At 37.5% G+C, this 19,984-nt stretch overlaps 1 protein-coding gene across 1 annotated transcript in view; it reads left to right on the forward strand.

Annotated features, from left to right (window-relative positions):
- Window positions 1-19,984, forward strand: part of DNAH5 (dynein axonemal heavy chain 5) — a 128,024-nt gene that overhangs the window by 66,773 nt on the left and 41,267 nt on the right. The window contains 11 exon segments of the mRNA XM_040548704.1: window positions 1,654-1,830; window positions 2,344-2,362; window positions 2,365-2,547; window positions 3,034-3,176; window positions 3,909-4,043; window positions 5,886-6,008; window positions 8,037-8,250; window positions 8,901-9,124; window positions 10,620-10,815; window positions 13,369-13,541; window positions 19,057-19,187. Coding sequence (XP_040404638.1) covers window positions 1,654-1,830; window positions 2,344-2,362; window positions 2,365-2,547; window positions 3,034-3,176; window positions 3,909-4,043; window positions 5,886-6,008; window positions 8,037-8,250; window positions 8,901-9,124; window positions 10,620-10,815; window positions 13,369-13,541; window positions 19,057-19,187 — 1,718 coding nt within the window.

Raw genomic sequence — 19,984 nt, forward strand, 5'->3', positions numbered from 1 at the left:
CTTTGAATCTATTTTGTAGTGATATATAGTATGTATTCCAGCAGGCAGTGTAGTTGTTAATCTTGCATTGTTTACTTATTTTACTAACAGAATTAAATGAAGTTTTTTCTTTAGTTCCTAATTCTCAGATGCTGAAGTGAACATAGATTTGTTTGATATTTCAAAAGCATTTTGAAAAATAATAGAATACAGATAGCTTAAGAGAACATTGTATATATTTAGATTTCCCGTGATTATAATTTATAAATACCTAAATGTAGCAACCTATTGGGATATCATATATCAAGGCATAAGCAATTTCCAAATTAACTGAAAGAGATCTGAAACTTGCCATACTGGTAGTCTTGTCTAACATGCTTCTTAAGCAGATATTGCAAAGTGATCAAAGGTATTTGTTCCATTACTCATCAATGCCTTCAAAAGCAACAATATTTTACCACCTTTTCTAATCTACCCTAATATTTTCTGAACAGCTGGTTAAGTTCCAGATACGTATTTTAAGTAGTTCTGCCATTTAATCTTTTGCTCTTTGTTTTCCATGACTTGTCTCTAGAAAGCTTTTTCATACATCTACTTATTTGTAATTAGTTATTTGCTTTGGACCAGAAAAGATAAAGTTTCAGAAGATTACGTAGGTAGATGTATGGAAAGCAATCATGGAAGCACAGAACGGTTGAGGCTGGAAAGGGTCACTGGAGACCATGTAGTTGAACCCACCTCACTCAAAACAGGACAACTGGAGCAGGTTGTGTAGGACCGTGTCCAGGTGGGTTTTGGGTATCTCCATAGTTCCAACATTCAACATAGACACCAGAAGACTCTCTGAGAAATCTGTTTCAGTATTAAACCACCCTTACAATAAGAAAGAGAAAAAAGTTATGTTTAGATTGTATTTACTGTATTTCAATTTGTTCCAAATATTAGTTTGAATTTTGGTCAAGAATCTGCAAGTGTTTTTGCTGATGAGTGTATTTTATGTGGGAAATAAATTCATGAGAAATAGATAAGAAGCATTCTACCACAGAAATAATGGAAGACTTCTGAGTAAATCTAAGAAGCAGGTTACTGCTTTAAGCTAAAGGCATCAAAGAACAAATACTGTTCTATGATCCTATAAAACAGTTTTAATTAGGTTTTGTTTATCCAACATTACAGATACAGAGATTCCCAATAAAAATACTACTATTAATCAGGCACACAGCATAAGTTCATGGACACTCAGCAGTCATCCTCCCTGAAATACTTTTCCTCTGCAATTGCCGGGTGTTTCAGGGGTACTGTGTATCACTGCTAAAAGCTAACATTGTGAAGAACAAGTCAAACGTGTTAAATACATATTCTTTCTTTGCAGAGTTTAATCACAGCAATTGTGATTAAAAAATACTTGAAAGAATGCTTTTTGTGCTGTTAAAAACTTTGAGTGCTTTTATTTTTCAGTATCAATGCTGAACCTCCAGTGGAGTTATCCATCCCTGAGTAAAGAGTTGGACCTTCTGCTAGCCAAACTGTGCCCCCAAACCAGTGAACTGAGTCCCCCACCCCTCTCAAGAAAAATCAACTTTCCATGCTTACAGTATCTTTTGAATTAGCAGAGCCGAACTGATTGACTTGCATCGGGAATTAAATTTATTTTCTCACTGTACTCTGTAACAGGGATTTTTGAAAAGGCGTTCCTTCCAAGAAGCTGAAATTCTACGTCAGCTGTACTCTTCATCGTTCCCAGACTTACACCGCTTCAGTATTCAGTCTCTGCAGAGCAAGACTGAGATGTTGGAAGCCTTTGTGATTATGCAGAGCATTAATATGCTGCAAGGTCTTATCCCACCTAAGGTAAAGTAGTGTAGGTTTTTTTATGTTTATTTATCTAATGGAGATAATTTTAAGTCATGCAGTTATGTAGAGAGATTTTATAATGTCTTGGAGTATAAATGAAGATGCAGGATGGTGAGGAATATATTTTTCTTTTGAAAACGGTACCTAGGCTGTGTCCTCTTTTCACTTTCGGATTTGGTGTTAATACACATAGAACATGCATCAGCAGCTTTTCTTCAGGGTGTTTTTTTTTTTAATTTTTTAATTTTATGGATTGTTACCAGATTATAAACTAAAAATTAAACAGATCAAATGCTGTAATGGGTTATTAAAAGTGATATTTGCAGGGTGGTTTTCTGTTTTTTTTGTGGTCCACTAGGTACTGTTTCAGTCTATTAGTTGACAACAACATCAGTAAATTTAAACATAACTGAAGGCTTTTAACTTGATGTTACTAGTGATATCAAGTAGAAAATTCAGGCTATTGAAAACAAAATGGAACAAAACAAAAAATTTAACTTAATTCTTTAGGAGCAAGGAGGGGAACTGACTCCAAACACTTGGAAAGGTTGTACATCTTCTCTCTTATGTGGTGTGTCGGAGCATTACTAGAACTGGAAGACAGATGCAAAATGGAGCACTGGCTTCGAAATCATGCAACAATAAAGCTTGATCTTCCCTGTATTCCTGAAGGCAGTGAAGATACCATATTTGATTATTATGTGGCATCTGACGGTTAGTTACCCTGTTGAGTGCTTTGGGGGTAGAACTTAAAAGTTATTTTAAAATTGTGCTTCTTTTCAAGAATTAGTGTAGTGGTTTTTTTTTTTTTTTTTAGCTTAACTTGTGTTTAGTTTTACAACTGCACTTTACTGGTAATGTTGTATAAAGCTTTTTCCTGTTGCCTTTGAGAATTCAGAATGTGGATACATTGCTACAGAAATCTACATGGATTTTGTGCTAATGAATTGTCAAGTGAACAAAAATAGACAAGCTGGAAAATTGTGTTCTTGTCATAATTTTAGGAAACAGCTGGAACGGTGGACCATGTTGCTTTTCTCAGGGGTTTAAGAGAAGTAAGACTCTTAGATAATTTTGGTCTGAATTTACGGAGAATAGCATGCATTAAAGGAACTGACAGATAAGTTAACTTGATGGAAGATAAAATAAGTGACAATGCCTTGTATTTATAAAACATCAAGTTCATTTCTTTTCTATTAGGTAATTGGATGCACTGGAATACACGTGTTGAAGAGTATGTATATCCTAGTAGCAGCACTCCAGAGTACAGCTCCATTCTTGTGCCAAATGTTGACAATGTGAGGATGGATTTCCTTATTGAAACTATTGCAAAACAGGGCAAGGTACTTTGTCAGTATTTCACATCTAAATTATGATAATAGTATGCATGATGACATTTTTGAATTAGAAGTGAAACTGGATATTATTGAAGAGGAAGAATTTCATTTTTTTTGTGATATAAAACAATAATAGTGATTCCAGGGGCTATGTTCATGTGAATATTACTTGAGTTGTAGAATATTAATGCTTCCAGCCTTTTCTGTCTTTCCACCACCCATCCCTCCAGTTGCAGAAATAATGGGAATGCAATGTAGTCAGGTCAGAGCAGAAGAGATTCTTTCCTGCAGTTGCAGGGGAGAACAAAGAGCAGTGGAGTGCCAGACTCTGCTGATAGGAATTCTGCCAGATGAAGCAGTTACAGGATTCATACACCTTTATTTAGGGTATGCAACCCCTTCTTCAACAAAACTATGTCAAATAAGCAGTATATAGAAAATAACAGCAGTGACTGAAATCCTTCAGATGATGAGGCTCTAGGCAGCACTTCCTTTTTTCTGTTGTTGTTTGAATAATCCACTCCTTTGCTCATTAAATTGTGCTAACTGGCAAGACCATTAGCTGCACATGTTTAACTAGTGAGGCCTGCAAAGACATCAACTATTTTGCTTCTATACATCCCTTGTTAAAAGTTTTTCTAATTTAATCTCTGCTTAAAAGATACACGGGATTGGTGAGATGTTGCCAAAATACATGGCTCTTGTGTGTCATCTTATTTCTGTGTTGTCTTTGTCTAGGCTGTCCTACTAATTGGTGAGCAAGGAACTGCAAAGACTGTTATCATCAAAGGTTTTATGTCAAAATATAACCCTGAAAGCCACATAGCTAAGAGTTTGAATTTTTCATCTGCAACTACACCATTAATTTTCCAGGTATAGTAGTCATTCACTTTCTAATAACATGACTGGATTCAGAGACTAATGGATGTACTGAGAATTTCTTGGGAAGATACTGCTGAAAGTGGTTTATTTAATTACAGGTGAGTGCAGAAACAAAAAGAACCTGCTGAAATGGACGAAGCACATGATTTAAAAAGACTTCTGTAAACCGTGTGTCCTTTAACTTCTTCAGTAGTTACTGAGCTATTCTTAGACTTTTACAATACCATGCTTATTATTTCCTTGATCGTACTTAATATTTTTATGTCAAATATATCAGTTCTCACTAATTGGGTAGAGCTGTCGGCAACTTCACTCAGATTTCACTAAAATCCGTGTGTAAAGTAAGTGCTACCCACAACAATCTGTCATAATGTGTGCTGTCTGCAATTTCATTTTGAGTAAATTATATTACTCATTAAAAAGTAACACATGCAGTGCAGCTGCTCTAAACAGAACTATGAAATCTTAAATCCTGCATTGTACTGCCTGTCTAAATTTCTGCTGAGCTACTTTGAATTATTTCAAGATTCTTTAACCTGCTGGCAATAAATATATGGGAAATATTTTTAATGTGGTTTCATATGCCAAGCCTAAGCACTGTCTGTGCTGTAAGCAGAAGTGCTGTCTATAAACTTAATGTGTCATCTATAAGATATAGCTTATATAATATAGTATATACATAGCTTGCTTATATATAGTGAGAAGATGAAAGGAAAAAAGTGGTGGTAAGCATGCTTCTAAACAAAGATATTTCATTAAGTCTCTTCAGTTTGTGTGTGTGAATTATCACTTTATGATTTTATGAAGTATTTTGTTGTCTGCTGGAAAAGTCATCAAGAATCACTTCTGACAGATTATTGCAATATTAATCTTGCAATATTAATAGATGTTTAATTTGTCAAAGTGTTACAGACACTAGCTAGCAGGTAGTTGAACTGGCAGAAGACAGACAAAAGAAATATGTATCACAATAAAAGATTCTTAAAATTCATTAGAAATTTTATGATATTTTTGCATTATTCTATGAAATAGGACAAAAGATTGTCTTAGCTTGTCTTAGCTGAAGGTCTCAGTGTCTGACTAGTAATTAACAAAACTGAATTTCAGGACTGGAAGCTTTAGCATTAAACAGATGAGCATGACTGTTTTCCCCTATCCATTTCCTCTCTGCTCCCTCTCAAGATGAATACTCCTCCCTTTAACCTCACATGTGGATGCAATGATTATTTAATGTCCTCCTCAGCTACACGGACTATAAATTAAGTTAGCAGAATACAAATGTAGATGGATATGATGCATACGTTTTACAATTCTCATTAACATCACAAAAACTGAAATGTTGTCTCAATACATTTTAGTGTTTGTATATACAAAAATAAGCCTGGTGATTTCTTAATTTCTTGCAATAATGTCAAACAAGCATCTTAATAGTATGTTAAAATGGTATCCTAAAATTGAGAAGATCAGCAAACAGACAAAATTTATTAGTCACATTTTTATCTCTTACTGCTTGTAATCATTTTTTTTTTTGATTTTGGAAACTAAAAAAGAAAAGTTTGAGACAGCTTCAAAATTATGAAACTAATGCATGGTTGTCTACACTGTATATTTCATATATCTGATGCCAACCTAATGCTGTAGAGCACGAGATTTCAGACAGCCTAGTTGGATTACTGCAATGACCTCTAGAATGTGTTGTCTAAATCTTCTAAATCAGAATTTGTAAAAATCTATGTAACAGAAACTTACTATATACCTATCCATAATATGGTTAATGAATGAATCATGTATGAAAAAGAAGGGCTAATTTTATTAATAATTGCTTTTTAACAGCGCACGATAGAAAGTTATGTGGACAAGCGCATGGGAACAACGTATGGTCCGCCTGCAGGCAAAAAGATGACAGTCTTCATTGATGATGTGAATATGCCCATAATAAATGAATGGGGAGATCAGGTTAGTTTTGTAAAAAAGGAAAGAAGCGGGCAGAGAATATTTTCTTTGTATCCTTGTTACACTGTAAAATGGCTTCTCTTTTCAGACAGGCAATAAAAGGATAAACAAGGTATCTACACTTAGTTTTTAAAGTATTTTTTTTTAAGAACCCATCCAGCTTTATATTATCATGAACTGAAAATAAGTGTACTGACTAAACAAGCAGTTTAGAATAGACTAGAATAGAGCAGTTCAGTTAGAAGGGACCTTCAAACATCATCTAGCCCAACTGCCTGACCTCTTCAGGGCTAACTGAAAGTTAAAGCGTATTAATGAGGGCATTATCCAAATGTTTCTTGAACACTGACAGGCGTGGGACATCAACCACCTCTCTAGGAAGCCTGTTCCAGTGTATGACCACCCTCATGGTAAAGACATTTTCGTCACTTCCAGCCTGACCCTCCCCTAGTGCAGCTTTGTGCTGTTTCCATCCCGCCACCAGTGACCAGGGAGCAGAGACCGGTGCCTCCCTCTGCACTTTCCCTCCTCTGGGAGTTGCAGAGAGCCATGGGATCACCTCTCAGCCTCGTTTTTTCCAGAAAAAATAACCCAAATGTCCTCAGCCTCTCCTCACAGGACATGCCTTCCAGCCCTTTTATGAACTTTGTTGCCCTCATCTGGACATGTCTATTGTGGAGCCCCAAACTGCACATAACACTCAAGGTGAGACCACACCAATGCTAAATACAGCAGGAGAATCACCTCTTTTGACTGGCTGGCTGTGCTGTATTTAATGCACCCCAAAATGTGTTTTGCCCCTTGGCTACCGGGGCACACAGCTGCCTCATGTTGAGCCTGCTGTTGACCAGCACACCCAGGTCCCTTTCTGCTGAGCTGCTCCCCAGCCACTCATCTCCCAGTCTGTACGTGTCCAGCAGTACTCGCAGTATGTGTCCCAGGTGCAGAACCTGGCATTTTCCTTTGTTGAACTGCGTGCTGTTGCTAATCACCCAGTGCTCCAGTCTAACTGGATGCCTCTGCAAAGCCTCTCATCCCTCCAGACATTCAACAGCACTTCCCTATGATTCTAGCATAATCAGCAAACTTGCTGAGGATGCACTACTTTCCTGCATCTAGGTCACTGATAAAAACGTTAAATGGGACTAGCCCTAGAACTGAGCCTTGGAGATTCTCAGTTAGCCAGTTAAAACATAGCTATATAATTTTAACACTGTTTTTTAATAATCATTTTTTACTCAAAACAATTAATAAATGTTGGTTAGAATGAACCTCTTGGCACACAAATTGTGATGGCAAACTGGCTTTGTAGACAATAATTAAAATTTATGAACTTGACAGGTAAGAACTGACTTCTGCTTTTGGTAACTAATTGAAGTAATCATTATCTGCATTGGCAAGATAGGTCTGAAGTATACTGCATTGGAAACTAATTAAATGTTAGAATTTCTAGAGAAGTATACTTTTACAGTGTACTGTCAATGGGTTGGTCAAAGAAGAAAGCAAGGGGTTCCATTCATGGCTAAATAAAGGAATCTTGCTTTTTTTTTTTTTTTTTTTAATATGGAAGTAATCCTGTGTTTGCAGCTTGAAAGAACATTTCTCATTTCTGATTGTTACACATGGAAATTTCATCAAAATATTTGGTAGCAGATGCAACATACGAAGATACATCAGCTTGTGTTTCCAATACAGATACATGAGAGAAGTGTTTCCAATACAGAAGTATTGGAAATCATGCAGCAGTCAAGCAAGACTGAATTTGGGAATGAGGATTTAATTCTAAGATAGGAATTCTACTTCCACCAGGATTCTTGTCCATAGATATTACAAATGGAAAGGACAATTTAAGTATGCTTATGCCTAGCAGTACATTTTTCTCCAGAAACAAACAAACAAATGAAAAGCAAGGACTTCAGGGAGAAAATAATGTTATATTCTTTATTGGACTTTCAAGTACATTAGTATGTTTTTTATTTCATTTATTTGTGTGTATAATATTCTGTTATGTACTACCTGGCTATTTTGCAGGTTACTAATGAGATAGTAAGGCAGCTTATGGAACAGAATGGACTGTATAATCTGGAAAAGCCAGGCGAATTTACCAATATTGTGGATATTCAGTTTTTGGCTGCCATGATCCATCCTGGGGGAGGTCGCAATGACATTCCACAGAGACTCAAGAGACAATTTTCTGTGTTCAACTGTACTCTGCCGTCTAATTCTTCTATTGACAAAATTTTTGGTAAAGAAAAATTAGCTTTGTATCCATCCAATTTCTGAAAATGGTAGTTGTTTTTTCTTTATCCCTCTCTCTGTAAATATTATGATTAACATTGAGGCTTAATACCATTCTAATTTGCTTACCAATGCGTTTTCGTACAGCACTTGCTCCCCACCTGCAACTTCAGTAATCTGCAATTTTTTGGGCCCAGTCATATCTCAGGATCTACTGGTATGCCAAGGGTTAGGCATGAAGGCCATTTCTTATTTTGGTGGCAATGCTGGAGAGTTGTTAAGGTGCTACTGGTGCTAAGAATGAGCGATTAATAGCTAGGCTTTTGCAAAAGACAGGAACACGATGTTCTCAGAGAAGTGATTGACTATATGAAGGGTTTGTGAACTGCTTTGGTAGACTAAAGTAGACTTTCAGAGGCTGGTTAATTAAGACCTAAATGTCCAGTGTGTTTGTGGCACGATATGCTGTAACACCAAGAGAATGAAGATTTGAATAAGGAAGACTGGGAAGCCCTTTCAACAAGTTTTTTTTTTTTTAAAGGTTTTGGGGTTAAAAAAAAAAAACACAACAAAAACACACTTGAAAAGATCATAACTCTTGTTGTTGTGCTAATGCCTCTTAGAAAATCTTTCATTTGGCAATTTTCATTTTCAAAGGTGTAATTGGAGAAGGGCATTATTGTAGTGAGAGGGGATTTTCAGAAGACGTGAAAGAAACTGTAGCCAAGCTAGTGCCACTGACACGCAGGCTGTGGCAGATTACCAAGCTAAAAATGTTGCCCACACCAGCCAAGTTCCATTATATCTTCAACCTTAGAGATCTCTCAAGAATTTGGCAAGGAATGCTGAATACTACATCAGAAGTCATCAATGAACCAAAGGTAAGTGCATCACGTTAGTGTTTTTGTCATATAGTCAATTAGTATACAATTAGTGGAAAAAAAAAAGATGAAGAGTCTAACTTCTTGGCATTTGAATTTGTGTTAGAAACAAATCCTTTTTGATTGAAAAACATTTTTCAGCTTTTTTTGAGGCAAGCGCAACATTTTTGTTCAGCTTTTACAGTCCCACCTGAATTAAGAACTTTGTTTCCTGACTATAACTCAAACTTTTTTTTTTTTTTTTTTAAATGAGAGAAGAAGGCTAGCTTTTATACTGTTACTGAAAAATGCTAGTTTATTTAAAAGCAGGGAGCGAAGAAAGTTACGAGAAACAATGAACTTTATTTTAAATAGATAGAAGTGCATCTGTCTTGGTTAAAATAGATGAACATTTCTCCTCTCCCAACTAGTGTCTTGAGACTTTCAGTCACTGTCTAATATCTGTCTAAAAATTGATTTCTGGCTAACAACTTAAAAGGAAGAGAAAATAGCAAGTCAATGCGATTTTTTTTCCATAATCCACCTTTCTTCCAGGAAAAAAAAAAACATAAAACAACTTTATGCATCAGTTTTCCTTCAGGTGTTTTAAGGAAAAGCCATTTAGTGTTTTGAGCAGTGAAACATGAAGTGCTGGAAAAGCAATGGTTATGGTAAAAAATTGTTATACATTTGGGTTACATAATCACTTCATGTTTAGTGTACTTCCCTGGTTGTTGAATAAGCTCCTGCATTCTACTATATCTGAAATTTAAATTTTAGTATTGGTTTTAATTTTCAAAACTAAAAATATACAGCACTAAGGTGATTTTACATATAAATATTGCTCAAAATCTGATTGTATGAATTTACGTATTAGTTCTGAGACCTGACATAGTATGCATCAGTTATACAAAGCGCTGTAGGCTCAAATGAGTTCTTCAAGGAGTACTTGGATTTTTTTTCTGCTACTATGTAGTAATTTGATAGGATTAAAAACACTGCTGCCAGAATTAAAAACCTTTAGGTTTTCTTACTCCATCTTCTGACCAAACAGAAGGACTTTAAAGGTAAATTGAATTTGGGCAAGGAATAATACAAACACCTCTACATTTTTTTTTCTCAAACTACTTTGGGTTTGTTGTTGGGGGTGACATTTATGTTTGGCATGAAATCGCTCATGCTGTGATGCTGTTATTTCCACCCACCTTCCACCTAAAATGTAACTGGTTACAGAAGTTATTTATGAGTGTATAAACATGTGTTACCATGTATGGATCTAGTCCTAAGGCTACAGAAATAAAAGCTTCATTAGCTAAATATGCTCCAGTTTGGAATGCTAGATAAAGGCTTCTGGCACAGTTAATGTAAAATTAAAGGGTTATTTGGTAAAATGAGAAGCCCAAGGTCTCTTTGCTGACTGTAACCAAACATACCACTGTTTATTTTCCAGTTTTAATAGGATTTAAAAATATGACGTATTTTATTGCAAGCCTTATCTTGTCTTTTGTTTAAATAGGTACTGATAAAACTGTGGAAGCATGAATGTAAGTGTGTTATTGCTGATCGTTTCACAACCTCAGAAGATGTAAAGTGGTTTAACACAGTTGTGGTAAAACTCATTGAGGAGGAATTTGAAGAAAAAAAAGCTTTGCTGAATCCTGAAATTGATGCATTCTTTGTTGACTTCTTAAGGGAGGGACCTGAAAGAACTGGTAAGGATGGGCTCTGATAACGATGGATATGGTAAGAATAGAGAAGGGGGTATGATGAAATAAATGCTAATGTAAATATGTCTCAACATGCATAGTAAGGTTATGCATCAAAGGTGCCTGTCCTGTCCAGTGACTGTCCAGTGTAGTCTATGTTACCATCTGTGGCACATGATTATGTTTATGGGATAAGTCTGTATATTTATTCTGGTCATCTGTATAGAACAGCCATGAACATAGTAGGTTGACAAAACTGACAAAGTGTGAGTATGAGTCCCTTATTTTAAAGTGATGAAAGAAATATGGTATAAATGATTTTAGTTGGATTGCAGTACTAGATAAAAGCACCATCCCATAGAAACCTGGTATACGAATGTCTCTGGGCTTACTCAGTAACTTCTAGGACATACATGATACATGCTTTTATAACAGATGGGAGTTATTTCAAAATCTCTGGAAAACTAGTAAAACCTTTTGAATTTTTCATGTAGCTTGTAACAATGTCTTTGTGTATTTTAAATAAAACCCAGATAACTACATAACCTGGCAATATTTCTTAGTAGATACATAAGAACAAGGAATAACTGTTTTTGGTTTGGGAAAGTCATTATTAAACCACTGAGTGATTCAATTATCTGTTCATATCATTGTATTGGTGTGTAGTGGAAGCAACAAAAAGTTGGCATAAGTAGTTAAATGCAACTTAAATCTCTTGGATAATTTAAGTAGTCAGAAAGGAGTGACAACAGGAGAGTAAAGGATAGGAAATGTTTGAGTTAAAGTAATGAAATACATGTAGAAAGCAAACTGATGTGAGAAAGCAGCCAGATATGTCCTTAAATAACTTGTGAACTGTGTCAATATAGAGAGGACTGAAATGTAAGTCAGAATGCATACAGAGAGAGCGAGAAGTGACTTTTAATGAGAAAATTTGAATCCACATTATCAAAAAATAAATGTGAAAAGAAGCATGTATTTCTCAAAATAACTTTCATCATCATGACTATTTAACTATGCATGCCTCAGTAATATGCCTTTTGACATGAAACTTCATCTAAATACAAAGTCAGAGGCCTGAATTTAGAAAGGGTTGTTTCATCCTTGATATGTGTGTCAGTCTTGAGAACTCCTTTCTGTTGTGGCATTAAGCGAAAAGCATAAAAACTGTAATTTTGTTTTAATTGTCCCTGTAACAGAATTTAGTATTGAGCATTATGATGAAGTGTAACAGCAGGAGTTGTGTTTCTGAGCTCTTAAATACTTAAGAAAGACAGCTGACATAATTTCAAATAATGCTATGCTCAGGCTAATGTTAAGCTGACATATGTGCCCTGTATCTCTTTGGTTTGTACTATTGCAATATATTTGTCCCTGAGATAAATACGCAGAGAAGAGATGAAGTAGCTCAAAAAACTTTGACTTAACTTTCAGACCTTAGCTTCACAAAAATCATTAGTAATGCTTGTGTTCTGCAGTCCTTCAAACTGTTCGAAGGTGTTTTTTATCAATTAGCTATGACATTGCTATTTAGTACTCGTGATTGGGGCTAGGGAAAAGTTTAGTACATTATACCTGCTGCCTCTGTAAATAATTTAAATGTCTGCCCTTTCTTAGGTCTGGTACTTGATCATGATGTCTTTTGTCATTAATAATAAAACTGCAGGAACAAGAGAAAGCTGACATAATTCTCCTAAATGGTTCAGAAATGTAAAAACATCACTACAGTTTAACTCCTTGCTGTATTTATTATTAGGTCCTTATCTGTAGCTGAGTAAGACTTAGTTGCTTAAATGTCTCATTCAACTTTTACGAAACTTATTTGCACCTGGAATATTCAATTATTCAGATATTGAAAAGCCACCTAGACATGGTCCTGGGTTCTAGGTGGCCCTGGTTGAGCAGGGGAGTTGGACCAGATGACCTCTAGAGGTCTCTTCCAACCTCAGCCATGCTTTGATTCTATTTGCTGTAACATTTTTTACTAGTGGAGCTCATGACCGCTATAAGCATGATTAATGCCTATGAATGGCAATGTGAGATGGTAGCACAATTTCCTCCTTTTCTTTGGATAAGGAGTTGACAATTTCTTGTGGTTTTCAGATCCCATCTGAAACAAATATTTATCTTTTACAGTGAATATACATTTCTTGTGTGTGTGTATAAATTATTAATTTTAGTAGTATTTTTCACTAGTGCAGAGATTTAATCAACTTGCAATTTTGACTACAATATTTATTTATTTTCTGTTGCTACTGTTGCTTCTAGCATCTCAGTTAATTTCAAGTTTTCACTATTCACATTTCAGAGGTAGAGAAAGAAGGCTTCTTAGTTTTTCCTGGTTTTGCCTTTAAAAATTAAGTAGCTGAACTTTATTGTTTCTTGTAGAAAGAGTATAAGTAGCGTTCTTATATGTATATCTAATATGCAACATTATGTATAATAAATCTTGCTTTGGTTGCTTAGGGACTTTTAATTACCTTCACTTACTCATCCTTACATTTTGCCTTCTTCAGTCATTTAAACTATTAAGGATTTGTTACTTGTATTCTGTTCTAGGTGAAAAATTAGAGGAAGTTAATTTAGATATCCCGAAAATCTATGAGCCAATTTACTGCTTTCATCAGCTACGGAATTGTTTAAATAAGTTTTTACAAGCATACAATGAGAATGTCCGTGGTACTGGAATGGACATGGTTTTCTTTGAGGATGCTATGATTCATTTAGTAAAGGTACAGTCTTATTGGATTGACATTTTTTATCGCTATTGCTCTTTTCCACATGTCCTTACACATATGAACTTGGTTGTGTTTGAAAATGAGTGAAGGTATGTACAAATCAAGGTAAAATACTTCTAAAATTGAAACAAGCCATTTTTTGCTATAAAAGTTTCTTTCACCCTTTGACCAAGTATTAAAACTCCACTCTTCTGAAAATACACCAGATGGAACTATTCTTTTATATCTATCTTTTATATCTAGTGAGATCATGTTCCTAAGTATCTAACTCTTTTCAGCATTTCTTCTTATTAATTCTTCTAAGAGCCCTTCCTCTCTTTGGAATGAGTGAAATAAAATTCAGGTTAGGACAAAATTGGCTGCTGATGAAGAAGTATGTACAGCAGAACAGGAATAAATCTAGTCTGAACTTTCTTTGAAGATCCACAGTATGCTCACTTCTTTTAAAATTTCTTTGACTATGGATTAGACCTAACCATAATTTGGTAGGGTTGTTCCTATATAATAGGTTTCATACAAAGGAGGAGCATTTTTTTTTTTTGTAACTTAAGAAAAACTATTATTTCTCATTAGTGCAATGAGGTTATCAGTATTTCTTATAAAAATTATTAAGAACTGAATATCGGGTTGCACTATCCTAACAAATGATAAAATAAATATAAAAATAATTTAAATTGAATTATGCAAACACTTTGCATCTGCAATTTTCAAAACTTTAGAGTGGATTCACATCAATTCATAAAATTGAATTCTTTCTTTTAAGGTCTTGTCTGTAAAATAGATGCTATTCTGCTGGGGAATTCTTTTTGAAAATTGTTAAATCGTCATCACAATTGCTACCAAATTTCTGGTTTACTCCTAGTAAAAAGTTCTATATAAATTCAGGATCTGGCCAAAATCTCTTGCTCTCTCTGGTTAGCTAGCTGATAAATACTCGAAATATTATCTTGATGTTCTCTTGGATAAAATGAATAGACAGTGCTTGTCTGATCCCATATTCTTGAAACCAGCAATTACAGCTCTGCAGGTCTGAGCTTTATACCTTAGCTAGAGTTGAGGCAGGCTCTAGGAGAAAGCTAGGTGAGCACAGTTAAGGTGATGCTAATCTGAGCTGATGTGGCATCACTTGAATGAGTTAAAATTGAAGAATATCTGAACCCTAGAACAAAGCTTCTGAGCATATAGCTTGTGTGCCTCTGCCAGGGAAAAAATAGTAGACATAATTGAAGTGATCAGTAATATTCCAGGGGTGGTGTGCAAATGTATTTTTATTTCTCAGGTTAAATATTAAGTATGCTTAGAATAAGCCTTCATACTTGATTTTATCTTTGCTTGTAAACATTAACCTATGAAAATAGCAATTACACTGTGTTCAATATATGACGTATATAATTTTAAAAGTGCAAGAAGCAGACATGCTGATTTTTAATAACTTGTGAAAAAGTCTGCTACAGGAATTGCAAGTAAATAGACTTGCATTTCAGACTCAGACTGCTTAATGGCATGATGGAATTCTAGAGGCATCAGAGAAATATTGAGGATAATAAAGAGAACAGGAACCAATTCTGCGTGTCATTGCTTGTGCAGAGGAGACTGGCTGCTCACCAGCTGGTTGGGCAAGTGGCTCCATGCTGTTCCAGAAATGAATACAGGCTGCTCTGTGTGCTGCAAGTATCTGTTCATGTGCAATTGGTGGGGTGTGGAGTAAGTTCCTCTCCTATGCTTAAAGGCATATTTTCTCAGCATACGACAACAACAGGGGATAAAACCAGGCACGCCGGTGATGAGCTAAGGGATGGTGTGCTAGAATCAGAGGGACTGTGTGCTAGTGAGGCCCTTCGGTCGGCTACACAAGGTGCTGTGTGTAGGGAGGCACATTTGAAGTGCTTCTACACAAACGCATGCAGTATGAGGAATAAAATGGATGAGCTAAAAGTCTTGGCCCAGTCCCGCAGCTACGACATCATCGGCATAAGCAAAACCTGGTGGGATGAGTCCTGTGGCTGGTGTGTTGCAATAGATGGTTACAGGCTCTTCAAGAGGGACAGTCAGGGTAGGCGAGGTGGCGGGGTGGCAATGTATGTGAAGCATGGGCTGGACTCTGTGGAACTTCAAGTTGGTGATTGCAAAGTTGAGAGCCTCTGGGTAAGGATTAAGGGACGAACAAATAAAGGGGATTTTGTTGTGGGAGTCTATTAGAGACCACCTGGCCAGGACGACAACGCCGATGAATTATTCTTTGCAGAACTAAGAGATGCCTCGAGATCAACTCCACTTGTCCTTATTGGGGATTTCAACTTGCCAGATGTCAACTGGGATCACCACACGGCTGACACGAGCAAGTCCAGGAGGTTCATAAAGCACCTAGGTGATAACTTCTTGGTGCAGGTGCTAAGAGAGCCAACTAGGAAAGGTGCCCTCCTAGATCTGTTGCTGGAGAACAGAGAGGGTCTTGTGGGAGACGTGGCAATTGGCGTCTGTCTCAGTCATAGTGACCATGAAGTGGTTGAGTTTAGGGTTTATGGTGACAGAAGGAAAACTGTCGCCAAAACTTCAGCCCTGGATATGGGGAAAGCAGACTTCAGGCTGCTCAGGGAACTAGTCAGCAAGGTCCCCTGGGAAACTGCTTTTGAAGGCATTGGCGTCCATCAGTGCTGGTCAATCTTTAAGCACTGCCTCCTAAAAGCACAAGATCAGGCGATTCCAAAATATCGGAAGTCAGGCAAGCGGGGCAGAAGGCCGGCCTGGCTGACCAGGGATCTTCTACTGGAGCTTAGCTGAAAAAAGGAAGTGTACGGCTGCTGGAAGGAGGGTCAGGCGATGAGGAAGGAATACAGGGATGCCGTTTGTGTTTGTAGGGAGAAAATTCGTGTGGCCAAAGCCCAACTAGAGTTGAAGCTGGCCATGTCTGTGGGAGACAATAAAAAAGTTTGTTTTAGATATGTGAACAGAAAAAGGAGAATCAAAGAAAACATAGGTCCGCTACTAGATGGGGAGGGTCTCCTCACAATGACATAGGCAAAGCAGAGACGTTTAATGCCTTCTTCGCCTCTGTCTTCAACACTGATGATGGGCTTCAGGACCCAGGGTACCCTGAGCTGGAGGACCATGACAGTGGGAATGACAAACTCCCAAGTGACCCTGAACATGTGCGGGATTTGCTGCTCCACCTGGATCCATACAAGTCCATGGGTCCGGATGGAATTCATCCCAGGGTGCTTAAAGAGCTGGCTGACGTCATTGCGGGACCTCTCTCAATTATTTTCAATGATCTTGGGAATCTGGAGAGGTCCCATTGGACTGGAAGCTGCAAATGTGCCAGTTTTCAAGAAGGGTAAGAAAGAAGACCCTAGCAATTACAGGCCTGTCAGTCTCACGTCAGTACCTGGTAAAATTATGGAGAGGATGATCCTTGAAGTTACTGAAGCGCACCTGGGGGACAATGCAGTCATTGGTCCCAGCCAACATGCGTTCATGAGAGGTAGGTCCTGCCTAACAAGTTTGATTTCTTTTTATGATAATATCACCCATCTAGTCGATCAAGGGAAACCAGCTGATGTGATCTTTTTGGACTTCAGCAAAGCTTTGACACGGTTTCCCATAGGATCCTACTGGACAAAATGTCCAGCATACAGCTAAACAAAAACATCATGCGATGGGTGAGCAATTGGCTGACGGGCAGGGCTCAAAGGGTTGTGGTAAATGGGGCCACATCTGGCTGGCGGACAGTCACTAGTGGGGTCCCTCAAGGCTCCATTTTAGGGCCAGTCCTCTTCAATGTTTTTATAAATGATTTGGATGTAGGAATAGAAGGTGTTTTGAGCAAATTTGCCAGCGACACCAAACTTGGAGGAGGTGTGGACTCGGATGAGGGTGGAAAGGCCTTGCAGAAAGACCTGGACAGATTGGTGAGCTGGGCGATCACCAACCACATGAAGTTTAACAAAAGCAAGTGCCGGGTCCTGCACCTGGGATGGGGCAAACCCTGGCTATACGTACAGACTGGGCGACGAGATGCTGGAGAGCAGCCCCGCAGAGAGGGATCTGGGGGTTGTGGTTGACAGCAAGTTGAATATGAGCCAGCAGTGTGCCCTGGCAGCCAGGAGGGCCAACCGTATCCTGGGATGCATCAAGCACGGCATTGCTAGTCGGTCGAGGGAAGTGATTGTCCTGCTCTACTCTGCACTGGTGCGGCCTCACCTCGAGTACTGTGTGCAGTTCTGGGCACCACAGTACAAAAAGGACATTAAACTGTTGGAGAGTGTCCAGAGGAGGGCGACGAAGATGGTGAAGGGCCTAGAGGGGAAGACACATGAGGAGCAGCTAAGGTCACTTGGCCCGTTCAGCCTGGAGAAGAGGAGGCTGAGGGGGGACCTCATCGCAGTCTACAACTTCCTCGCGAGGGGAGTGGAGAGGCAGGTGACCTATTCTCCGTTATCACCAGTGACAGGACCCATGGGAACGGTGTCAAGCTGAGGCACAGGAAGTTTAGGCTAGACATCAGGAAGAGGTTCTTCACCGAAAGGGTGGTTTGCACACTGGAACAGGCTTCCCAGGGAAGTAGTCACTGCACCAAGCCTGTCTGAATTTAAGAAGAGATTGGACTGTGCACTTAGTCACATGGTCTAAACTTTTGGGCAGACCTGTGTGGTGCCAGGAGTTGGACTTGATGATCCTTATGGGTCCCTTCCAACTCGGGATATTCCATGATTCTATGATCTACCTGTTTCCAGATTTCTTGGTACTGTTTTTTTGGCAGTGGACAGTGGAACAAGTTCTGCATGGAGTTCACAGTGCTGAAAATGTGCTTGCTTTGAATTCCAAAGGGTCTGTTTATTTACAGTGCACTGTGATGAACTGAAGTGGGGAGTAGTAAGTAACTACTATCTTTCACTTGAAAGAGAAATAACGAACGGGAAAGAGAGGGGGACCTATATGGGCGATGCTTCACAGAGAACAAATATTCATACTGGTATTGTGCATTTGTATAATCAAGTAAACTAGAAGCTTAAGAAGTTTGATTATAAATATACAATTTTTACCTACTGTGGGGGACTGTTGTTCCTGAATTTAATAGTCCTGGGACAACTTGTCTTTCTGGTCACAATGAAGGAACCTAGAGAGATGAGTCTTACTAAAGTTGTCCAGAGACCATAGTACTGTGGAAATTATAATTTGTTTCCCAATTTAAATAATCTTAAATGCTATGAGGGCATATCACTACTGAGATTTGCTTATGCTTTGTGGAAGTGTGAGATGCAGTTCTATTGATAATTGAAAGTTTGTAGTGGTGGGATCGAGTGGTTGCTATTGGAAGGTTTACAGAAAATACTGCAAAGTACAAATGCCCATAGGATATAATTATTAATAATATAGAATCCTTGAATTAAAACTTAAAATTTCAGTTTGTTCTGCATTTCTAACATAATTTTATTACTGCAGTAGCACTGGATTTTGTTTTGGTATGTAACTGTTAAACATTTTAGCAATAGATGGCTTTAATCTACAGATTTCTCGGGTGATTCGTACTCCTCGTGGAAATGCTCTTTTAGTTGGAGTTGGTGGCTCAGGAAAGCAGAGCTTGACAAGACTGGCATCGTTCATAGCTGGCTATGATACATTGCAGATCACGTTAACACGGTGAGCGTGAACTAAAATTTAAGAAAATAAATACTTTGCCTTCCTTTAAATAAATTAGGCTCCCAGTCTCTGCAGTGAGAGAAAGAACAAGTGCAATGTAGACTGAGCACTGTTGCCTCGAGTATAAAATATGAAAATTTAGATGGTGTGAAAGGATTTTACTTGATTTTATACAGTGAGTCTAAGCTTTTATCTTCTTTGAAATAGTAATTTTTTTCATACTTTTCACTGAGTGGGAAGGAATATTGGCAGTATAAAGTTATTATTACCCTCTGTCTTTATACAGTGCACTGCATTGAACTAAACATGTTTGTAGGTGGTATCTATCCATAATGCTTTCTGAGTTTATCTTGCAATATTTGAAGTAATGCCTTGTGTGAGGAGATGGAATACTTACCCACTGCCTGTTAATTTGGTAAATATGATGTTTGATATATGCCAGTATTTCGACAGTTTTTTCCAGGTGTATATTACCTTATTTTATAGTATTCAGTCCTTTTTTTTTTTTTTTTTGGAATAACTCACAGAATAAATTAAAAATAATTATAAATCTTTCTGTGAGAATATGAGTGCCTCCCAAAGTGTCTACAGGACATCTCAATGATCAGGGAATATTTTCAGCACTCAAATATGATGATGTCATTGTAGAGAAGGTAAATGTTTTGAATTCTTTTCTGCTGCGTGAAAAAGAGGTCTGGAAAGAGAAGAATGGATTAGCTATTTAATGGGAAAATTTGAAATGAGCAATGTATTTCCAGCTAATCTAAATCAAAGTTCTTGGACAGTTGGCACATTTT

The sequence above is a fragment of the Cygnus olor genome, chromosome 2 (assembly GCF_009769625.2).
Source record: "Cygnus olor isolate bCygOlo1 chromosome 2, bCygOlo1.pri.v2, whole genome shotgun sequence".
Lineage (NCBI taxonomy): Eukaryota > Metazoa > Chordata > Aves > Anseriformes > Anatidae > Cygnus > Cygnus olor.